Source organism: Salpingoeca rosetta (genome assembly GCF_000188695.1).
Source record: "Salpingoeca rosetta unplaced genomic scaffold supercont1.26, whole genome shotgun sequence".
Taxonomy (NCBI): domain Eukaryota; class Choanoflagellata; order Craspedida; family Salpingoecidae; genus Salpingoeca; species Salpingoeca rosetta.
The window spans coordinates 170,451-185,450 of NW_004754908.1; the positions used below are offsets into that span (position 1 = coordinate 170,451).

At 55.1% G+C, this 15,000-nt stretch overlaps 5 protein-coding genes across 5 annotated transcripts in view; 2 read left to right on the top strand and 3 right to left on the bottom strand.

Moving 5' to 3' along the window:
* The window catches only part of PTSG_09507 (uncharacterized protein), a gene marked incomplete at both ends in the record, with an annotated part of 5,763 nt that extends 1,593 nt beyond the window's left edge, over positions 1-4,170 (bottom strand). Inside the window, 12 exons of the mRNA XM_004989880.1 lie at positions 8-177; positions 394-525; positions 801-858; positions 1,139-1,193; positions 1,417-1,647; positions 1,818-1,908; positions 2,147-2,325; positions 2,561-2,712; positions 2,886-2,997; positions 3,354-3,441; positions 3,585-3,739; positions 3,997-4,170. Of these exons, the coding sequence (XP_004989937.1) occupies positions 8-177; positions 394-525; positions 801-858; positions 1,139-1,193; positions 1,417-1,647; positions 1,818-1,908; positions 2,147-2,325; positions 2,561-2,712; positions 2,886-2,997; positions 3,354-3,441; positions 3,585-3,739; positions 3,997-4,170 (1,597 nt within the window). The remainder of the gene's footprint in view (positions 1-7; positions 178-393; positions 526-800; positions 859-1,138; positions 1,194-1,416; positions 1,648-1,817; positions 1,909-2,146; positions 2,326-2,560; positions 2,713-2,885; positions 2,998-3,353; positions 3,442-3,584; positions 3,740-3,996) is intronic.
* Positions 4,171-4,542: 372 nt separating this feature from the next.
* Positions 4,543-6,891, top strand: PTSG_09508 (uncharacterized protein; the record flags this gene model as incomplete). Its single annotated transcript, XM_004989881.1, has 2 exons — positions 4,543-4,545; positions 4,663-6,891. The coding sequence occupies 2 exons, from the start codon at positions 4,543-4,545 to the stop codon at positions 6,889-6,891; spliced, it is 2,232 nt and encodes a 743-aa protein (XP_004989938.1).
* A 606-nt stretch (positions 6,892-7,497) lies between these two features.
* PTSG_09509 (uncharacterized protein) lies at positions 7,498-11,740 on the bottom strand. Its single transcript, XM_004989882.1, has 9 exons — positions 10,693-11,740; positions 10,274-10,425; positions 9,901-9,952; positions 9,550-9,678; positions 9,242-9,315; positions 8,945-9,071; positions 8,632-8,724; positions 8,267-8,377; positions 7,498-8,014 (listed from the first exon to the last, which is right to left on the bottom strand). Exons 1-9 carry the CDS (start codon positions 11,683-11,685, stop codon positions 7,583-7,585), a joined length of 2,163 nt encoding a protein of 720 aa, XP_004989939.1. The 5' UTR covers positions 11,686-11,740; the 3' UTR covers positions 7,498-7,582.
* Positions 11,741-11,791: 51 nt separating this feature from the next.
* PTSG_09510 (mediator complex subunit 31) lies at positions 11,792-12,543 on the top strand (the record flags this gene model as incomplete). The annotated part of the gene is made up of 3 exons (XM_004989883.1): positions 11,792-11,951; positions 12,136-12,232; positions 12,357-12,543. The coding sequence occupies 3 exons, from the start codon at positions 11,792-11,794 to the stop codon at positions 12,541-12,543; spliced, it is 444 nt and encodes a 147-aa protein (XP_004989940.1).
* A 309-nt stretch (positions 12,544-12,852) lies between these two features.
* The window catches only part of PTSG_09511 (uncharacterized protein), a 6,343-nt gene continuing 4,195 nt past the window's right edge, over positions 12,853-15,000 (bottom strand). Inside the window, exons 10-16 of the mRNA XM_004989884.1 lie at positions 14,972-15,000; positions 14,591-14,732; positions 14,296-14,384; positions 13,868-14,044; positions 13,555-13,610; positions 13,324-13,369; positions 12,853-13,159 (exon numbers count right to left, since the gene is read on the bottom strand). The exon at positions 14,972-15,000 is cut by the window's right edge and continues 73 nt beyond it. Coding sequence (XP_004989941.1) covers positions 13,112-13,159; positions 13,324-13,369; positions 13,555-13,610; positions 13,868-14,044; positions 14,296-14,384; positions 14,591-14,732; positions 14,972-15,000 — 587 coding nt within the window. The 3' untranslated portion in view covers positions 12,853-13,111. The remainder of the gene's footprint in view (positions 13,160-13,323; positions 13,370-13,554; positions 13,611-13,867; positions 14,045-14,295; positions 14,385-14,590; positions 14,733-14,971) is intronic.

A 15,000-nucleotide genomic window follows, 5' to 3' on the forward strand; every position in this document is an offset into this window, starting at 1 on the left:
GACGTACGCGTGCGTGTTTGTTCGTCTTCTTCACCATCCTGCTCCTGGCCTTCTCCATCTTCATCGTCCCCAATGACGACTGCATCGTTGTCATTGTCCCCTTCGACATCCATCCCACCACTCGCGGCGCTGCTCAACTGCTTGTCCACAAACCGCTCCAGCCGAAACCCAGCCATGCTGCAAAACACACACATACACACACACGCACACACACACACACGCATACACGTACACACACATACACGCACACACACGCACACACACGCACACACGCACACACACACACACGCACGAATAGGAATGACAGAGACCCAAGTGCCCGTGAGTGAGCGTGATGCAGGAGAAGATAGATCCAAGCAGACGCGCGCATGCGCATCTCAAAGCGGAACTCACTTGCGCAAAGCCTCGTTCTCGTCCTTGTCCACGAACAAGCTGAGGGCTTCTCGGAAGTGGCGAGGGCGAATGAGGCGTGGAGGGTCGGTGCTCTGCACAAACGTCTGCTCAACAAGATCCTCAATCTTGTCCCTGTTGGACACAAGGATGTGTGTATTACGGATGTGTGTGTGTTTGTGTGAGGAGGGAAGTGTGAAGAGAGTGTGTGAGTGAGTATGTGTGTATGTGTGTGTGTGTGTGCATGAGATGGCCGTATGGGATCAACGCGACACGACATGCACGCACACACGCACGCACGCACGCACGCACGCACACACACACACACACACACACACACACACACACACACACACACACACACACACACACACACACACACAAACATGAACAAGCCCGAGCAAACGCACTGTTCGAGTGGATCGGGCGGTGTCGGGGCGGCAGCATCCTGTTGCGCTTTTGATTTGGCTGCCATTGTGGTCAACACATGCAGGGCAGCACATAAGATTTGAGATCACGCAGCACAAACTGTCTCGTACTGCATGCATGCACACACACAGTCTCTCTCTCTCTCTCTCTCTCTCTCTCTCTCTCTCTCTCTCTCTCTCTCTCTCTCTCTCTCTCTCTCTCTCTCTCTCTCTCGCACACACTCACACAACATGTCTCGACAAGGATGCCATCCCTCAACACACGGTCTCGGGCTGTGTGTATTCTTCTTGCGCGCGTTGCAAAGACAGTAACAACGTACGCTTTGATGTTCGCTTTCTGTAGAAGAGAAGAATGTCCTTGGGATTTGCCACTTTCTGTGTGTGTGTGTGTGTGTGTGTTTGGGGCAATGAGTTCGCAACGGCTCAGAAGCAATACAACCGCTTGAAACATGACGGTGTCAATGACGCAAGGCCCACAAAAAGCAACCCCCCCCTCTCTCTCTCTCTCCAAAGCAAACGAAATACACCCCTCGTAAAACGCAGGCGTGCAGCTGAACATGTGTGACATCGCCAACCAGCGACCATCGCAGTCACTCACCCCCGCGAACCGCTGGCCAAAGCGCTGTGCACCCAGCGTGGGGAACCCCGTGTACTCCACGCGCAGACGCAGCAGCGGCAGTCGCATCTGCTTGCGGGCCTCTGCGTCGTCACGATAGCGCGCGCGGTGTTCAGAGTCGAGTGCCCGCAGTAATGTCTCTACCTCCGCCGCCAAGAACTCGCCCACGTCGCGCTCCGTTGCGCCCGCAGGCAGGTGCTCCGCCAGCACCAGCTGCATCGCAAGGTGTGTGTGTGTGTGTGTGTGTGTGTGTGTGTGTGTGTGTGTGTGTGTGTGTGTGTGAGCTTACGTAGAAGCAGACAAACGACCGAGTGACTCCAAAGAGTGCTGTTGCACGTGGCTGTCGCTCAGGTGTGGTATCAAGACGTTACAGAGGTACTCACGTCGCGAAACTTAAAGGCCCTCACAGTCTTGAGCGGCACTTTTGTGATGCGAAACGACTTGTCTGCTCGAATATACAGCATGCCCACGTGTCTAAAGCAGCAAACATGACAGCGTGACACCATGAGCGTGAAACCCAATGCACAGCATCTATTCATTACAACAGACAAGCCTGAGCATCATGGCAACACGATCCAAGGCGCCAAACAAGGCCAGCAGTGCCCGCATCTGGGTGTTTGATGTGTATGCGTATGGGTATATGCGCGTATATGCGCGTGTATGTGCGCGTATGTGCGTGTATGTGCGTGTGCATATGTGTGTGTGTACTCACTTGTGTACAGATTCGCCCTCGCTGAGGGAGGTGGCGACGCTTGATCCCGGTTGCGTAATGTATGTGTTGATGACATCACGGGGCGTGGGGTCAATCTCGCACTTGTGCTCGTGGCCCCAAAAGGTGAGGTGGACAAAGTCGGGCAGAAACGTCTCGGGAATGTAGTTTCGCTCGCCGTGCTTCACCCTGAATGCCCACGCACGCATATCGGAGGCGTGTTATGCATCTGACACCCGCAAACATCCATGCACGTACAAGGGAACTGATTCGCACACGCACACGCGTGCACACGCGTGCACACATGCACACGCATATATGCACGTACAAGCACACGCACACACGTACACACATGCACGTACAAGCACACGCACACATGCACATACACATACATACATGCACGCGCACACACGCGACAGCGCACCTGTTTTGGTGGATGACAAAGAGGTTGAACCAGTCATCAGTATCCTCGTCGGGGGCGAGCCACTTGACCTTCTTCTTGAGAAAGGTGCGGTGCAGGCGCTCATCACGAATGTTGCCCAGCCCGTACAGCGCCAGCTTGGTCGAGCCTGGGGTGTGTCATGTCATACAGCGGGAAGGAAAACGCATTCGAACGCACATTAGCAAACATAGATTCACACACAAACACACACACACACCATCACGTGTCACGCGCACATGTACACGCCCACGTGTGAGCAATGCATGCGCCACTGAGCAACGCGAAGCACTGCAATTGTACCTTTCTGGATGCAGATGGGCACGAGCTCAATGTCGTCGGGCTGCTGCGCCTGGCCGAAGTAGTTGACAAAGTTGGCTGCAGCCAGCAGGTCCAAGGCACACAGCGCTTGTTCCTGTGGGGAAGAAAGGTAGCGTGCAAGCATGAACGTGTGGGCATGTCGTTGAAGCGGCGGCAAGGACGCAGGAAACGTGGAAACATAGAAGGAGAGAGATGACCGCTGTCATATGGCTCACACGAAATACATGCACACAGCACAAGCACAAATTCGCGCCAAAATGCACGCACAAGCACAAGCACAAGCGCGCGCGCACACACACACACACACACAAGCACAAGCACACGCAAAACCGCACACAAGCACACATAAGCACACACACACACACACACACACACACACACACACGCAAAACCGCACACAAGCACATACACACACAGCCCAAGTCGCACGCCGCATGTCAAACAACGTACGCCAGATGGATCGTCGTGGTTGCCGTGAATGGAGAAGACAGGCATGCCCACGTTATAGTTCGGGTCCATGTAGTTTGCCTTGCCGAACCTGTGCACCAGTGTAACGCAAGGTGATGGGCTTTTGGGCGGGTGGTTCAAGAAGCATTGATGGTGCAGACGCGCAAGCTGTATCGTGACGCAGTGGTAGCACAACGCTGCGCTCAGTGCTCTTTTGCGCCAAAAGCAACGCACCTTGGGAAGTTGATGCGCTGGTCACTCAGGATTTGAAGTGCGCAGGGTCTGGAGCCCATGCAGTACTTGCGAAAGAGCTCCATGGTGTGCATGAGGGTTTCCCTTGATGGCTTGTTCTCGTGAAACAAGTCACCACCAAGTAAGATCATGTCCGCCTTCAGTGAAGGACAACATGCAGCACGTGCAGTGAGAGCAGGAGGGAGCGCATGCGTGCATGTGCATGTGTGTGTGGGAGGGGGGGACGCGCGTGAGGTGGGGGTGTCGTTCACAAACACGACATACCACACACACACACACACACACACACACAACATACCACACACACACACAACATACCACACACACACACACACATACAACACACACACAACACACACACAGCACACACAGCACGCACAGCACACACGCGTACGTTTTCACGGTTGGCAATCTGAAGTATTTCTTCAAAGGTGCGCATGCTGTCCTGGCCTCGAATGGGGTCCCGCTCCAGGTACCCAAGGTGGCAATCTGTGGCAAGGAGGATCCTCATCATGTTCGCGCTGCTCGTACTGGCGCCCGCAGTACTGGCGCCAGCTGTGTCCGCCATGCTCGCGCTGCCACTGCTGTTGCTCTGCTGATGATGTGACAACGCTACAACAACACAGCGAGCCAGCCGCCAACAAACACTTGCGTGCACACGTCAACGCCGCGTGCTCGCTGCACCACCCCTGTCTTCTCGTCTTCCTTGGGCACTGTTGCCTGCTGCCGTCGCCGCCGTCGTCGCTGTCTCGTGTGAACAGATGCGCGCGAACAACACTGCCACCACTTGCGCTTGTTGCTTGCTGCTTGGTTTGTCCTCTGCTGTTCTTCTCTTCTCTTCTTCTCCCGCCAAACGTTTAAACAAGGTTGAACTTGTTTTGTAATAACTGAATTCAGTCATCTGCATTCGGTTTATTTTTGCCCTCCTGCTGAGTCATCAATGGTCTTGCTTGCTTGCTTGACAAGACGCGCTCTCCTTGCTCCTTCACTTACTTGACCACCAGCCATCCAACCATCCAACCAGACCAGCACAGCCACACGGCCTACCACACCAACACAGCCCGGCAAAGAAGCAAGAATGGCCGACACCAGCAGCAAGCATCGCAAGCGTCGTGTGAGCGACAAGTCCTCTGACGAAGACACCGACGGAGAATTTGAAGACGAGAACGGCGCCACCCAGATCAACATGGACCAGCAGCAGCAGCAGCAGCAGGAGGCTGGCGGGGATGCCAACGTCGTGGAGCTGGAGCACGAGGTGGACCTCGCCAGTGGCAGCAAGATCACGCACGTGACTGTGTTCCAGGATCGCGCAGAGGTCACCCGCGAGATCCCGCTCAGTTTCGGAGCGCCACTCACCGCCAGCGATGGCACACGCGAGAAAAACGTGCGCCACCTCTTTCACCTGCGCGGGCTCTCCGCCAAGATTGGCAACGAGGCGTCTATCCGCGTCCGCGGCGTCGGCAACTTCACCATCGTGTCCATGGCCAGCTTTCACACGCCGGCCCAGACAAAGCTCTCCGAGGAAGAAGAGCGCAAGCTGGAGGAGGCAACCGGGGTCGTCAACACACCCAAGCCCCTGCACTCGGAGACGCAGAGCGAGCAGGCCGCCCGGCAGGAGCGCATCACCGAAGCCGAGCTCAAGCTGGAGGAGCTGCAGCAGCAGCAACAAGTCTTGGCAGATTCGCGGCACTTCATGTCCAGCTACGCCGCATGCGTGGTGTCGGGCAAGCTGGCGCACGCGGACGGCAGCGAGGCCATTTCGCAGCTCATGCTGCCTGACAGCGCGTTTGGCGTTGTTGACACGTGGCAGGAGCGCGCCAGCGCCCTTGTCACCCGCACCACCACCGTGAAGAAGGACGTGCTGGAGGCAGAGGCCGCGCTCAAGGAGCTCAAGGACGAACGCGACCGCCTGCAGGCAGAGCACGACAAGGCGGTGGCGGAGTGGCAGCGCAAGCACGACGAAGCCAAGGCTGTGGTGGATGGCCTGACAACCCGCCCGCTTGCCGCCCGCCGCGACGCCACTGTGGTCATCCTCCCAGGCGATGACGGCGATGATGGTGATAAGCACTGCCTCACAATGCAGGAAGATGACGATGATGATGATGATGAGGAAGAGAAGGAGGAAGAAGAAGAGCAGCAGCAGCCCAAGCTGATCCTGTCGTATGTGGTGTCTGGTGCAGAGTGGCAGCCGTGCTACGACCTGCGGGCCAACCTCGCCACCAACGACATTGAGCTCCACTACCACGGCAAGGTCATGCAGAACACAGACGAGGTGTGGAGCAACGTGCACCTCACCCTGTCCACGGCAAAGCCTGCTGTGGGTGGCCATCCGCCAACACTCAAGTCCGTCAACGTGCACGAGTACCGAGCACCACCGCGTCACAGCAGCGTGTATCGCGATACATTCAGCGCCAACTACTCGCTGGCTGAAGCTGAGAGCGCCGCACCCTCTGCTGTGGGTGGGATGGCGTCCGCCATGCGGAGGAAAGTTGGTGGCCGCCGTCGCTCTGCCGCTGCCCCGCCGTCACCAGCGCCTGTGGCAACAGCGAGTGTGTCGCAGGCGTCCACCAGCCTGGCCACGACCTTCACCATTGCCGGCCGCACGACTGTGACCAACACGAACAAGAGCCAGCGTGTTACGCTGGCCATCATCAACCTCAAGTCGCGCATGCGCTACTACTGCGTGCCGCGCCTGTCCGAGAGCGCGTACCTGCAGGCGTACTGCACCAACAACAGCGCCTACCCGTTCCTTCCCTCTGATGCAGTCAACGTGTTTGTCAACTCCAACCTCGTCACCACCACCAAGCTCAAACTGGTCGTGCCCGGCGAGTCGTTCTCTGCCTTCCTCGGGGTGGACTCTGGTGTGCGCGTGACATACAAGCCCGCGCCGCAGACAGACGCGGTTGTGCGAGGCCTGTTCTACGGAACCACCCGCAAGCAAGAGATGAAGGCGGCGTGCATCATCGAGAACCTCAACCCGCGGCCGCAGGTGGTGGTGGTCGCCGACACCCTGCCCACGTCGCAGCACAACAACATCAAGGTGAAGCTGGTGCAGCCAAGTCCCGACGAGGTGGAGGAGGACGATAGGCAGCAGGTCGACGACACGATGTGCGGTGGCGGTCTCACGGAAGCCGTGAGCGCAGCAACCAAGGGCGCGCCAAGTGTGGTGCGCAACAAGTACACGAACAACCTCATCTGGACGTGTTATCTGGAGAGCCGCAAGAAGGAGGAGCTCAACCTCGAATATGTCATCGAATACCCGCAAAGCATGTCCATTGAAATGTCATGAAGCGCACCGTTGTTGCTGCTGCGGTGGTGGTGGCTTACCATGTGCTGTGTGTGGATTGTTGTGATGTCTTGCTGTGTTGCATTGTTGGGTCGTGGTGTTGTACCGTGTTGGGTCGTTGCGTCGCTTGTGTTTGACTTTTGGAGTGCTCTTTGGGTTCTGTTTGGTTTGGTCGCTCATCCCCCGTGCCTTGCCCACGTCACACGTGCTGGCGTGCTTCTTCTGACTTGTGTCTGTCGTCTAATGTGTCTACAAGTGGCCTTAACGCGAACTGAAATTGAACAACTGGGTGATGCAATTGAAACGACGCATGTGGCATGAAATGGGGAAACAAAAACACAGCCTTGCACCCACTCACACGCACACTCTCGCATCCTAACTTTGAACAAACATTGACTGCAATGTACAACAAAGCATAGAAAAAGGAAAGAAGTATGCACACTTTGTCAAGATGCATGACAACGGGTGCTTGCCATGCCCACTGCACACACACACTCTCTCTTTCTCTCACTCTTCTGTCAACTCTCACTCTTTCTCGCTTATTAACCGCTCACACACACATACACACTCACACGCACTCTCTCACACATGCCTACACACACACACACACACACACACACACACACACACACACACACACACACACAATCTCACACAAACACACTTATACACCATTGCGACCATGGCCGCTGCGTCACGGCGCGATACCGCGCTTTGCCATCTGCACTTCGAGTTGCAGGTCCTTGATGGTCTGATCGCGCGTTGCAAGTGCCTCCTCTACCGCCTTCTTCAGGTCTGCCAGCTCCTTCTCGTGCTCGTGCTTCAGCCGCGTTGCCTCCATGTTCCCCTGCTGCTTCGCCTCCAAGAGCTCCATCTCAAGCTCGTGTATCCGTTTGCGTTGTTCCATGTCCTTTGCATCAAACTCCTTCTGAAGTCTTGCCTGGATCCCATCCCGCTGCTGCGTCACCTTCTCCACCTGCGCCTGCAGCTCTTCAATCTTCCTTGCTGCCGCTGTCTCTGCCTCATCCGTGCTCGTTGCAGCATTTGCCAATTGCGCCTCCAGCTCCTCGTTGCGCTCCTGCGTCTCCTTCAAGCTCTCCTTCAGCTTCGCCAGCCGCTCGTTGTACTGTTGTGGTAGGTGAGCATGCATGAGCACGTGTGTGTGTGTGTGTGTGTGTGTGTGTGTGTGTGTGTGTGAGTGAGTGTGTGTGTGTGTGTGTGTGTGTGTGTGTGAGCGAGAACAGAAAACAGAGTGTGCATGCACATCATACGAGATCACATGTCTGCTCGCATTCGTTACCGCACGCGAGAGCACTCGACTTCTCAAGCGCACGCGCAAAGCAGCACGCTGTATACATGTACAGCACTGCGCGCGCACCGAGGCCTCGAGGTTTGCGTGTGTCGTGGCCATTTCGTCTTCGAGACGTGAGATGACGCGTTCAATCTCCTGATCCCGCTCCTCCCGCAGCTTCTCCTTCGCCGCAGCAAGCTGTGGGCAGTTTTGTGTGTGTGTGTGTGTGTGTGTGTGTGTGTGTGTGTGTGTGTGTGTGTGTGTGTGTGTGTGTGTGTGTGTGTGTGTGTGTGTGTGTGTGTGTGTGTGTGTGTGTGTGTACATGTGTTGTGGATGGTAGGTGTGTGAGAGTCAGTCGGAGTGTAAGGGGAGGGGGTAAAGTTGGCGCGTCACATACACGCATGCGCTCGCACGCACACACATATGCACACACGTGCTGCTGTGCAGCGCACCTCGACTTCGGCCTGTAGCCGTTTTCGCTCCTCTTCCAGTGTCTCCCTGCACGTTTCCTCCGTCGACTCAAGCTGTCGCTTGAACTTGATGCGCTGAATGCCCCGCACACAAACACACACACATAGACACACACACACACACGTGCACATTTGAGTGAGGGGAGCAAAACACTCTCAGGGAGTTGGGAAATCGAGAGACCACCGACAACCACTCTCAAATCAGCACTGCTCACATGCATGTAAACACGCGAACCTGTCCATAAATTTTCATAGACACGCAAGCACATAGACATGCGTGCAAGCACAAACTGACCTGTTGCTGCAAGTCCTCTTCCAAGGACTCGATTTGCTTGCGGTAGAATGATTTGGTTGAAGCAATCTGGTCTGCAATTTCGCGCTGCTTGTCCGCTTCAATCTCAAGCTGGAGCTCCTGACGCAATCTGTACACGTGTGCACGGCGCAGGGCAGTGCAGTGCGTGGCAGGGAACAGCACGAGGCCGAACGTTGAGAAGTGGGAGACCGGCAACAACCGAGCAGGCAATCATCGCCTTCCATGTTTCATCACCACTGCCGCATGCGTCCTTGCTTTCATCATCATGGTCGTCATCACCTTTGGCGAATTGCGTCATCGCGGTTGGAAGCGGATGAGAGCTCACGCTCGTGCTGCGCGTTCAACTCCTCAATCTGACGAAACCATACGACACACAATGGAGTCAGCCCACAAGAGCATGAACATTCAACACGAGACGTGGTCGATTCTCGCTCACACACACACACACACACACACAAACAAACAAACAAACAAACAAACAAACAAACAAACAAACAAACAAACAAACAAACAAACAAACAAACAAACAAACAAACAAACAAGCCCTAATTGACAGCCCCTGCTCCTCCCTCTCTTGCACGACTGACCTCCTTCTTGTGTGCCTCAATGAGGCGTTGTATCTCTGGTTCGAGTCCGCGAATGGTGGCTTCCTTGATGCGCTTCTTCTGCGCTGCCATCCACTTTGCTCGCTTGGCGCTCTCCGCTTTCATCAGCCGCTACAACAGCACGTGCAAGGTGGAGGGAGTGGTGCATGCATGCGTGTGAGGAAGAAGTGGAGGTGCAGATGGACAGAGGTCGGGATGAGCAGACAGCAAGACGGCGTGTGCGCGCAAACTGTTGGATGTGAGTGCAGCCTGTGCTTGCTTGCTTGCATACATGTGCGTGTGCACGATGTGAGCCTCTGCTCGTGCAGGTGGGAAGGACCAAGCAGCACTCACCTCTCCCAGAGACCGCAGTTCGGTTTCATGCTTGTGCTTCATGGTCTTGAGTCTGTGGCGCCAACAACGTGGTGTGTGCACCCAAAAACATGGTGAGAGCGTGAAGACAGACATGGCACGGTCAAGCTAACAGCAACAACAACAACTTAAACAACAACAACAGCAGCAGCAGCAGCAACAGATTAAACAGCAACAACTTAAACAGCAACAACTTAAACAGCAACAACTTAAACAGCAACAACTTAAACAGCAACAACGTACCGCGCATACAACATACACACATACACACGCACAAGCCAAACACGCACGCACACGTACACACAAAACAAAACAGAGTAAAGTACACGACAGCAAGCGCGCACTGGGGGCGTACTTTGTTTCTGATTTCTTGGCAATGTCTTCAACTGCACTTGCCAGCTTCTGGCACTGGTCCGTGAGCTCTTGCTTCTCCTCAATCAGCTTGTCGATAAACGCCAGATGCCGCTGTATCGTGCGCTCATAGTCCTCGTGCGGTCTTGCAATGGGCTGCACGTCCATTCAGGGGAGGGGACAAACACCGCAACAACGGTGAGGTGGTGTTGCACGACAACGTCAAGAGTAGACACTTACGAGTCCACACACTTGCAAGGGAGGCCACGGCACGCACAACAAGCACACAACAACACAAGTAAGACACGTGTCCAACATACACACTCGCGTGCGCACACACACACACACTCGCAAAAACACACACACACACACACACACACACCACGCTCGCACACACAAACACACACGCCTTGACGAGCCAACCTTGCGCGTAGGACTGTTCCTGAGGTCTGAATCACGAAGCAATCTTCGAATCTCCTCGGAGAGGGGCACGGCCGTCTCGCTTTCACCAACTTGCTTTGCAGAGGCTCTCGCCAACCCCTGCTCTGCTGTGGAGGCTGCTGCTGTAGCGACGGTCGGCGCAGGCTTTGCCTTCGCTGCTGCAGTCGGTCTTGATTTCGCTGAGGCCATCTTCGCAACTGCTGATGCTGTTGATCGGTTCGCTTCCTTGGTTGCTGCAGTAGAGCGTGGTCGCTCGTGTTGTCGTGATTGGCTGGTGCCTCTGCCGTTCGTTCGGTGCGTGGCATCAAGCTTGGGCGCAGCACCGTACCGTCGGTTGCTGACTGTCGCGCTAGTGCCAACACGACCAGCATGCACGCTGCCCTTGTGGTCAGTGGTACCCTTGTCACTGGATGTCCGCGCATGCAACCTGCTCGCGTGGTTGTCGTCGTCCTCAGCAATTCCATACTCAACAGCACCAACAGCGTCGTCATCATCGTAGTCACCATCGTCATCATACTCATCATAGTCAACATCATCATGACAGCCATGACCACCACCTCCACTGTTGCCACTGTTGTTGTTGTTGTTGGTGGTGTTGTTGTTATTGTCGTCGTCAGCAAGAAGGGCCTCCAACGAGTCGCGAATGTCTGCCCCAGTGTCAAACCTCACACGTTGCGTTCTCTTTCGTGCTTGTGCTGCGTTTCCTCTTCCCTCTTCCTCGGCATCGTCCGAAGGTGCTTGCTTGTCTTGGTGTGGCTGCTGCTGGAGCTGAGCCATGATGTCTGCTGCGGTACTTGTGCCATATGGCTGCTCATGAGAGGTGCGTGCACTGGGCTTTCTGCCAGCCTTATCACCCTGTGAGCTGCTGCCATTCGAAGACGCTCGTGAATCATCAGGGTCTGCCGTCGCTGCTGTTCGTTCCCGTCGCCTGCGGGCCGCAGCCTTCATGCGCTGCAGCCGCTCCTCGCTCAGCATCGTTGTTGTTCGTTGTTGTGGTGGTTGGTTGCCCTGCGTTGAATTTGGCTAGAATATCTGCTGGTGCAATGGTCAATTTTCCCAACTTGAGGGTGGATGCGCGACGATGGACACAGACCAACAGCAGCAACAGCAGCAACAGCAACAGCAGCAGCAGCAGCAACAACAAGATGCGCCGAGCTATGACCGCATGAGCGAGGAAGAGCGAAGGTTTCACGCAGAGCTGGAGTTTGTACAGGCGCTGGCAAACCCTAGATACCTCTCATGTGAGCTTGTATGTGTGTGTATTGTGTTTGCGTGTGTGTTGTGTTTGTGTGCGTGTGTGTATTGTGCCGTTTTTGTGTATTGCGTTTGCCTCTATGTGTGTGTATTGTGTCGTGTTTGTGTCATCTCTTTCTGTGTTGTGTCGCTTATGTTTCTCACTTTCTTCTGTCTCGCGTACACTCGCAGTCTTGGCGCAGCGTGAGTTCCTCGAGGACACGCGGCTCATCAACTACCTCAAGTATCTGCTGTACTGGAAACAGCCACAGTACGCCCAGTACCTCAAGTGAGTTGACGCTGTGATCTTGTGTGCGTCCATCCCACTTGTTTTCCTTGCGTGCCCCACTCCATGCATGTGATGTTGGCAGTGTCGTTGAGCTTACTTCGCTGCCATGCGCGTGCCGCAACAGATATCCACAGTGCCTGTATTTCTTGGAGCTGTTGCAGAAACCCACATTTAGGAAAGAGCTCGCAACGGCAGAGTATGCCGGCTACGTGGAGAACCAGCAGCTCTTGCATTGGCTCCACTATACAAACAATCGCACTCAACCGCCTCAAGCCACTGTTTCTGAAGAGCAAGAGTCAACGTCACAGTGAGCGTTGCGTTCTGTGTGAACAAACTGTGGCTGTGTTTCCGCGTGTGTGATTGTGTATGATTGTGTGTGTGTGTGTGTTTCCGCGTGTGTGATTGTGTGTGCATGTGTGTGCATGTGTGTGTGTTTCCGCGTGTGTGATTGTGTGTGCATGTGTGTGCATGTGTATGTGTGTGTGTGTGTGTACGACTGTGGTCGTGTTCCTGACCGTTCGTGTATGTGTGTGTGTGTGCTTATGTCCTTGAATGAAGGACACAGCACTTTCACATTGTGTGCATGCTTCATCACGAGCAGCCTCCATGTCCAACATTTGTTTGCTTCATGTGCTTTAAGTATTCGACTCCAATAATGAACCAGTAGCACGGAATGAACCAGCATGAGCACTTGTACAGCACAACATCGCAGCAAGCAAGCAAATGCTACATGGTAAGGAGGGCAGGGCGTGCAAACGAAGCGAGAGAAGACAACCAAAGCAGGCAAAACCAGGACACTGCTACTGATGCACTTAAGAAAACCGCAATCAACAGCACAAAACGTGACGTGTCTGACGGGTACTGTTGTCCATCTTGCATTCAGTGTTCGTTTGAGCTCAATGATATCTTGCTGCTGGAGCGTTGCCTCTGTGGAGAATGAAGGTACATGTGGGTGTGAAAGTGTTATTGTGTGTATGTGTGTGTGCGCGTGTGTGTGTGTGTGTGCGTGTGAGGACAGGAAACGAGACTGCCTAGACTTGGAGCACTGACAGATACATGGCCCGCAAAACAGAGTCTCGAGCGAATCGTACCGCCATGACGCGGATGATGGCGACGTGATCAATCTCATATGTGTAGCTGTCAACGGCGCACAAGGAATGTGAGCGAAAACATCGCGACACATATGTACACACACACACACACACACACAAGCTGGGTGTGAAAAGGAGCCAGCACATGGGCACGTGCGCAACAACGACAATGGACAGGCAGTTATGTGTGTGTGTGTGTGTGTGTGTGTGTGTGTGTGTGTGTGTTCTCACTGTTTGCCCGTGTCGTAGATGACGCCGTCACTGCGAACGAGGAGAAGCGGCACCGTCTGAACCAAGTGGCGATATGATGTGATGTGATGGCGGGGGCGGTTGCAACAGAAGGTGTGAACGAAGGCGGTAACAGGCACAAGGACACATACACCAATCCAAACACACACACACACACACACACACACACACACACATACGCACACACACACACACACACATACGCACACACACACATGCACTGACGCCTCGCACTCATTCAATTCCACTTCACAACTCCCACATACCGCCTCCTCTTCCTCCCTGCACTGCGCACCGTTGGTGTTCTGCAGATGCCATCGGGGGCATCTGGGCGGATCTTGTCGAACGACGGCCGGTGGCACAGGACAAGCTCTTCGCAGCGGTAAAACGTCTCCGCGGGGACAGTGCCAAACCACACCGTCAAGTGCGTGCTGAAGTTCTCTCCATACAACTCAACCATCTCATTCAGCGACTGCACGCCGTTGAGAAGAAGGTGTGTGTGTGTGTGAGTGTGTGGGCGTGAGTAAGTGTGTGTGTGTGTGTGTGAGTGAGTGAGTAAGTGTGAGTGTGTGTGTGAGTGTGTGCGTATGAGTACTTGAGGATGTCGGAGGTTATGGGTTGATTTGGCCACAGCGCACGAGTGCAATTCATGAAAAACAAGCCATGTGCGTGCAGCAAGCGCGTGTGTCTGTTACATCTGTGCGTCTGTGTGGCTCGCCGTACCTTGACGGTGCTGACGATGGGAACGGGGTTGACGGGCGCCGCCGTCACATCCGGACGAGGCGGTTCACAGAACGAAAACGTCACCCGATCTGCACGCATGCAATCCGCATGGTCCGACGACGAATGTGAACCCAAGGGAGGCGGGTGTCAACATGGAAGCGAACGTGAGGGTCAATATGAATCTGTGCGTCCAAAACTCTCCTCCTCCTCCTCCTCCTCCCCCCCCTCCTCCTTCCGCTTCACCACCACCATAGCCGTCATCACCAGCAGCATCTTCACCCGCTCCCCAGCGCACCGCATGAGGTGACGGTCCAGAGCGAGGCGTCCGTGAGCTGCTGTGCGCCACTGGCCAGCGCCTTTGGGCTGCGGTAGCCAACCTTCCCGTCCTCGACCATCGTCACAAACCCGCGAGCACCTTCCGTTGCTTGGAACGCAACCTAGCAGCAGGCACGCACGTGTGCACATGTGTTAGGAAGGGGCACGCGCATTGGGCGCAAGACATGGCACACTCAACCACACGCAAGCACAACCAACCACACGCAAGCACACACACACGCACACACACACCACGCACACACGCACACCAAGCGCACCCAACTACACACACACACGCACACACACACACACACACATCCGCGCATGGCAGTGGGACCGTGGTGTTGCTTGCATCACGCACCTTCTGCAGTTGGCTGACGGGGTCGTTGT

Bases quoted from the DNA above. Each gene is read 5' to 3' on its own strand.
- PTSG_09509 (XM_004989882.1), bottom strand. From the start codon at position 11,685: ATGCTGAGCGAGGAGCGGCTGCAGCGCATGAAGGCTGCGGCCCGCAGG. The intron at 8,378-8,631 runs GTGCGCTGCACA...AACTGCCCACAG, and splicing joins GGCTACAGGCCGAAGTCGAG to CTTGCTGCGGCGAAGGAGAA. The intron at 8,015-8,266 runs GTGCGCGCGCAG...CTACCACAACAG, and splicing joins ACGCAAACCTCGAGGCCTCG to TACAACGAGCGGCTGGCGAA.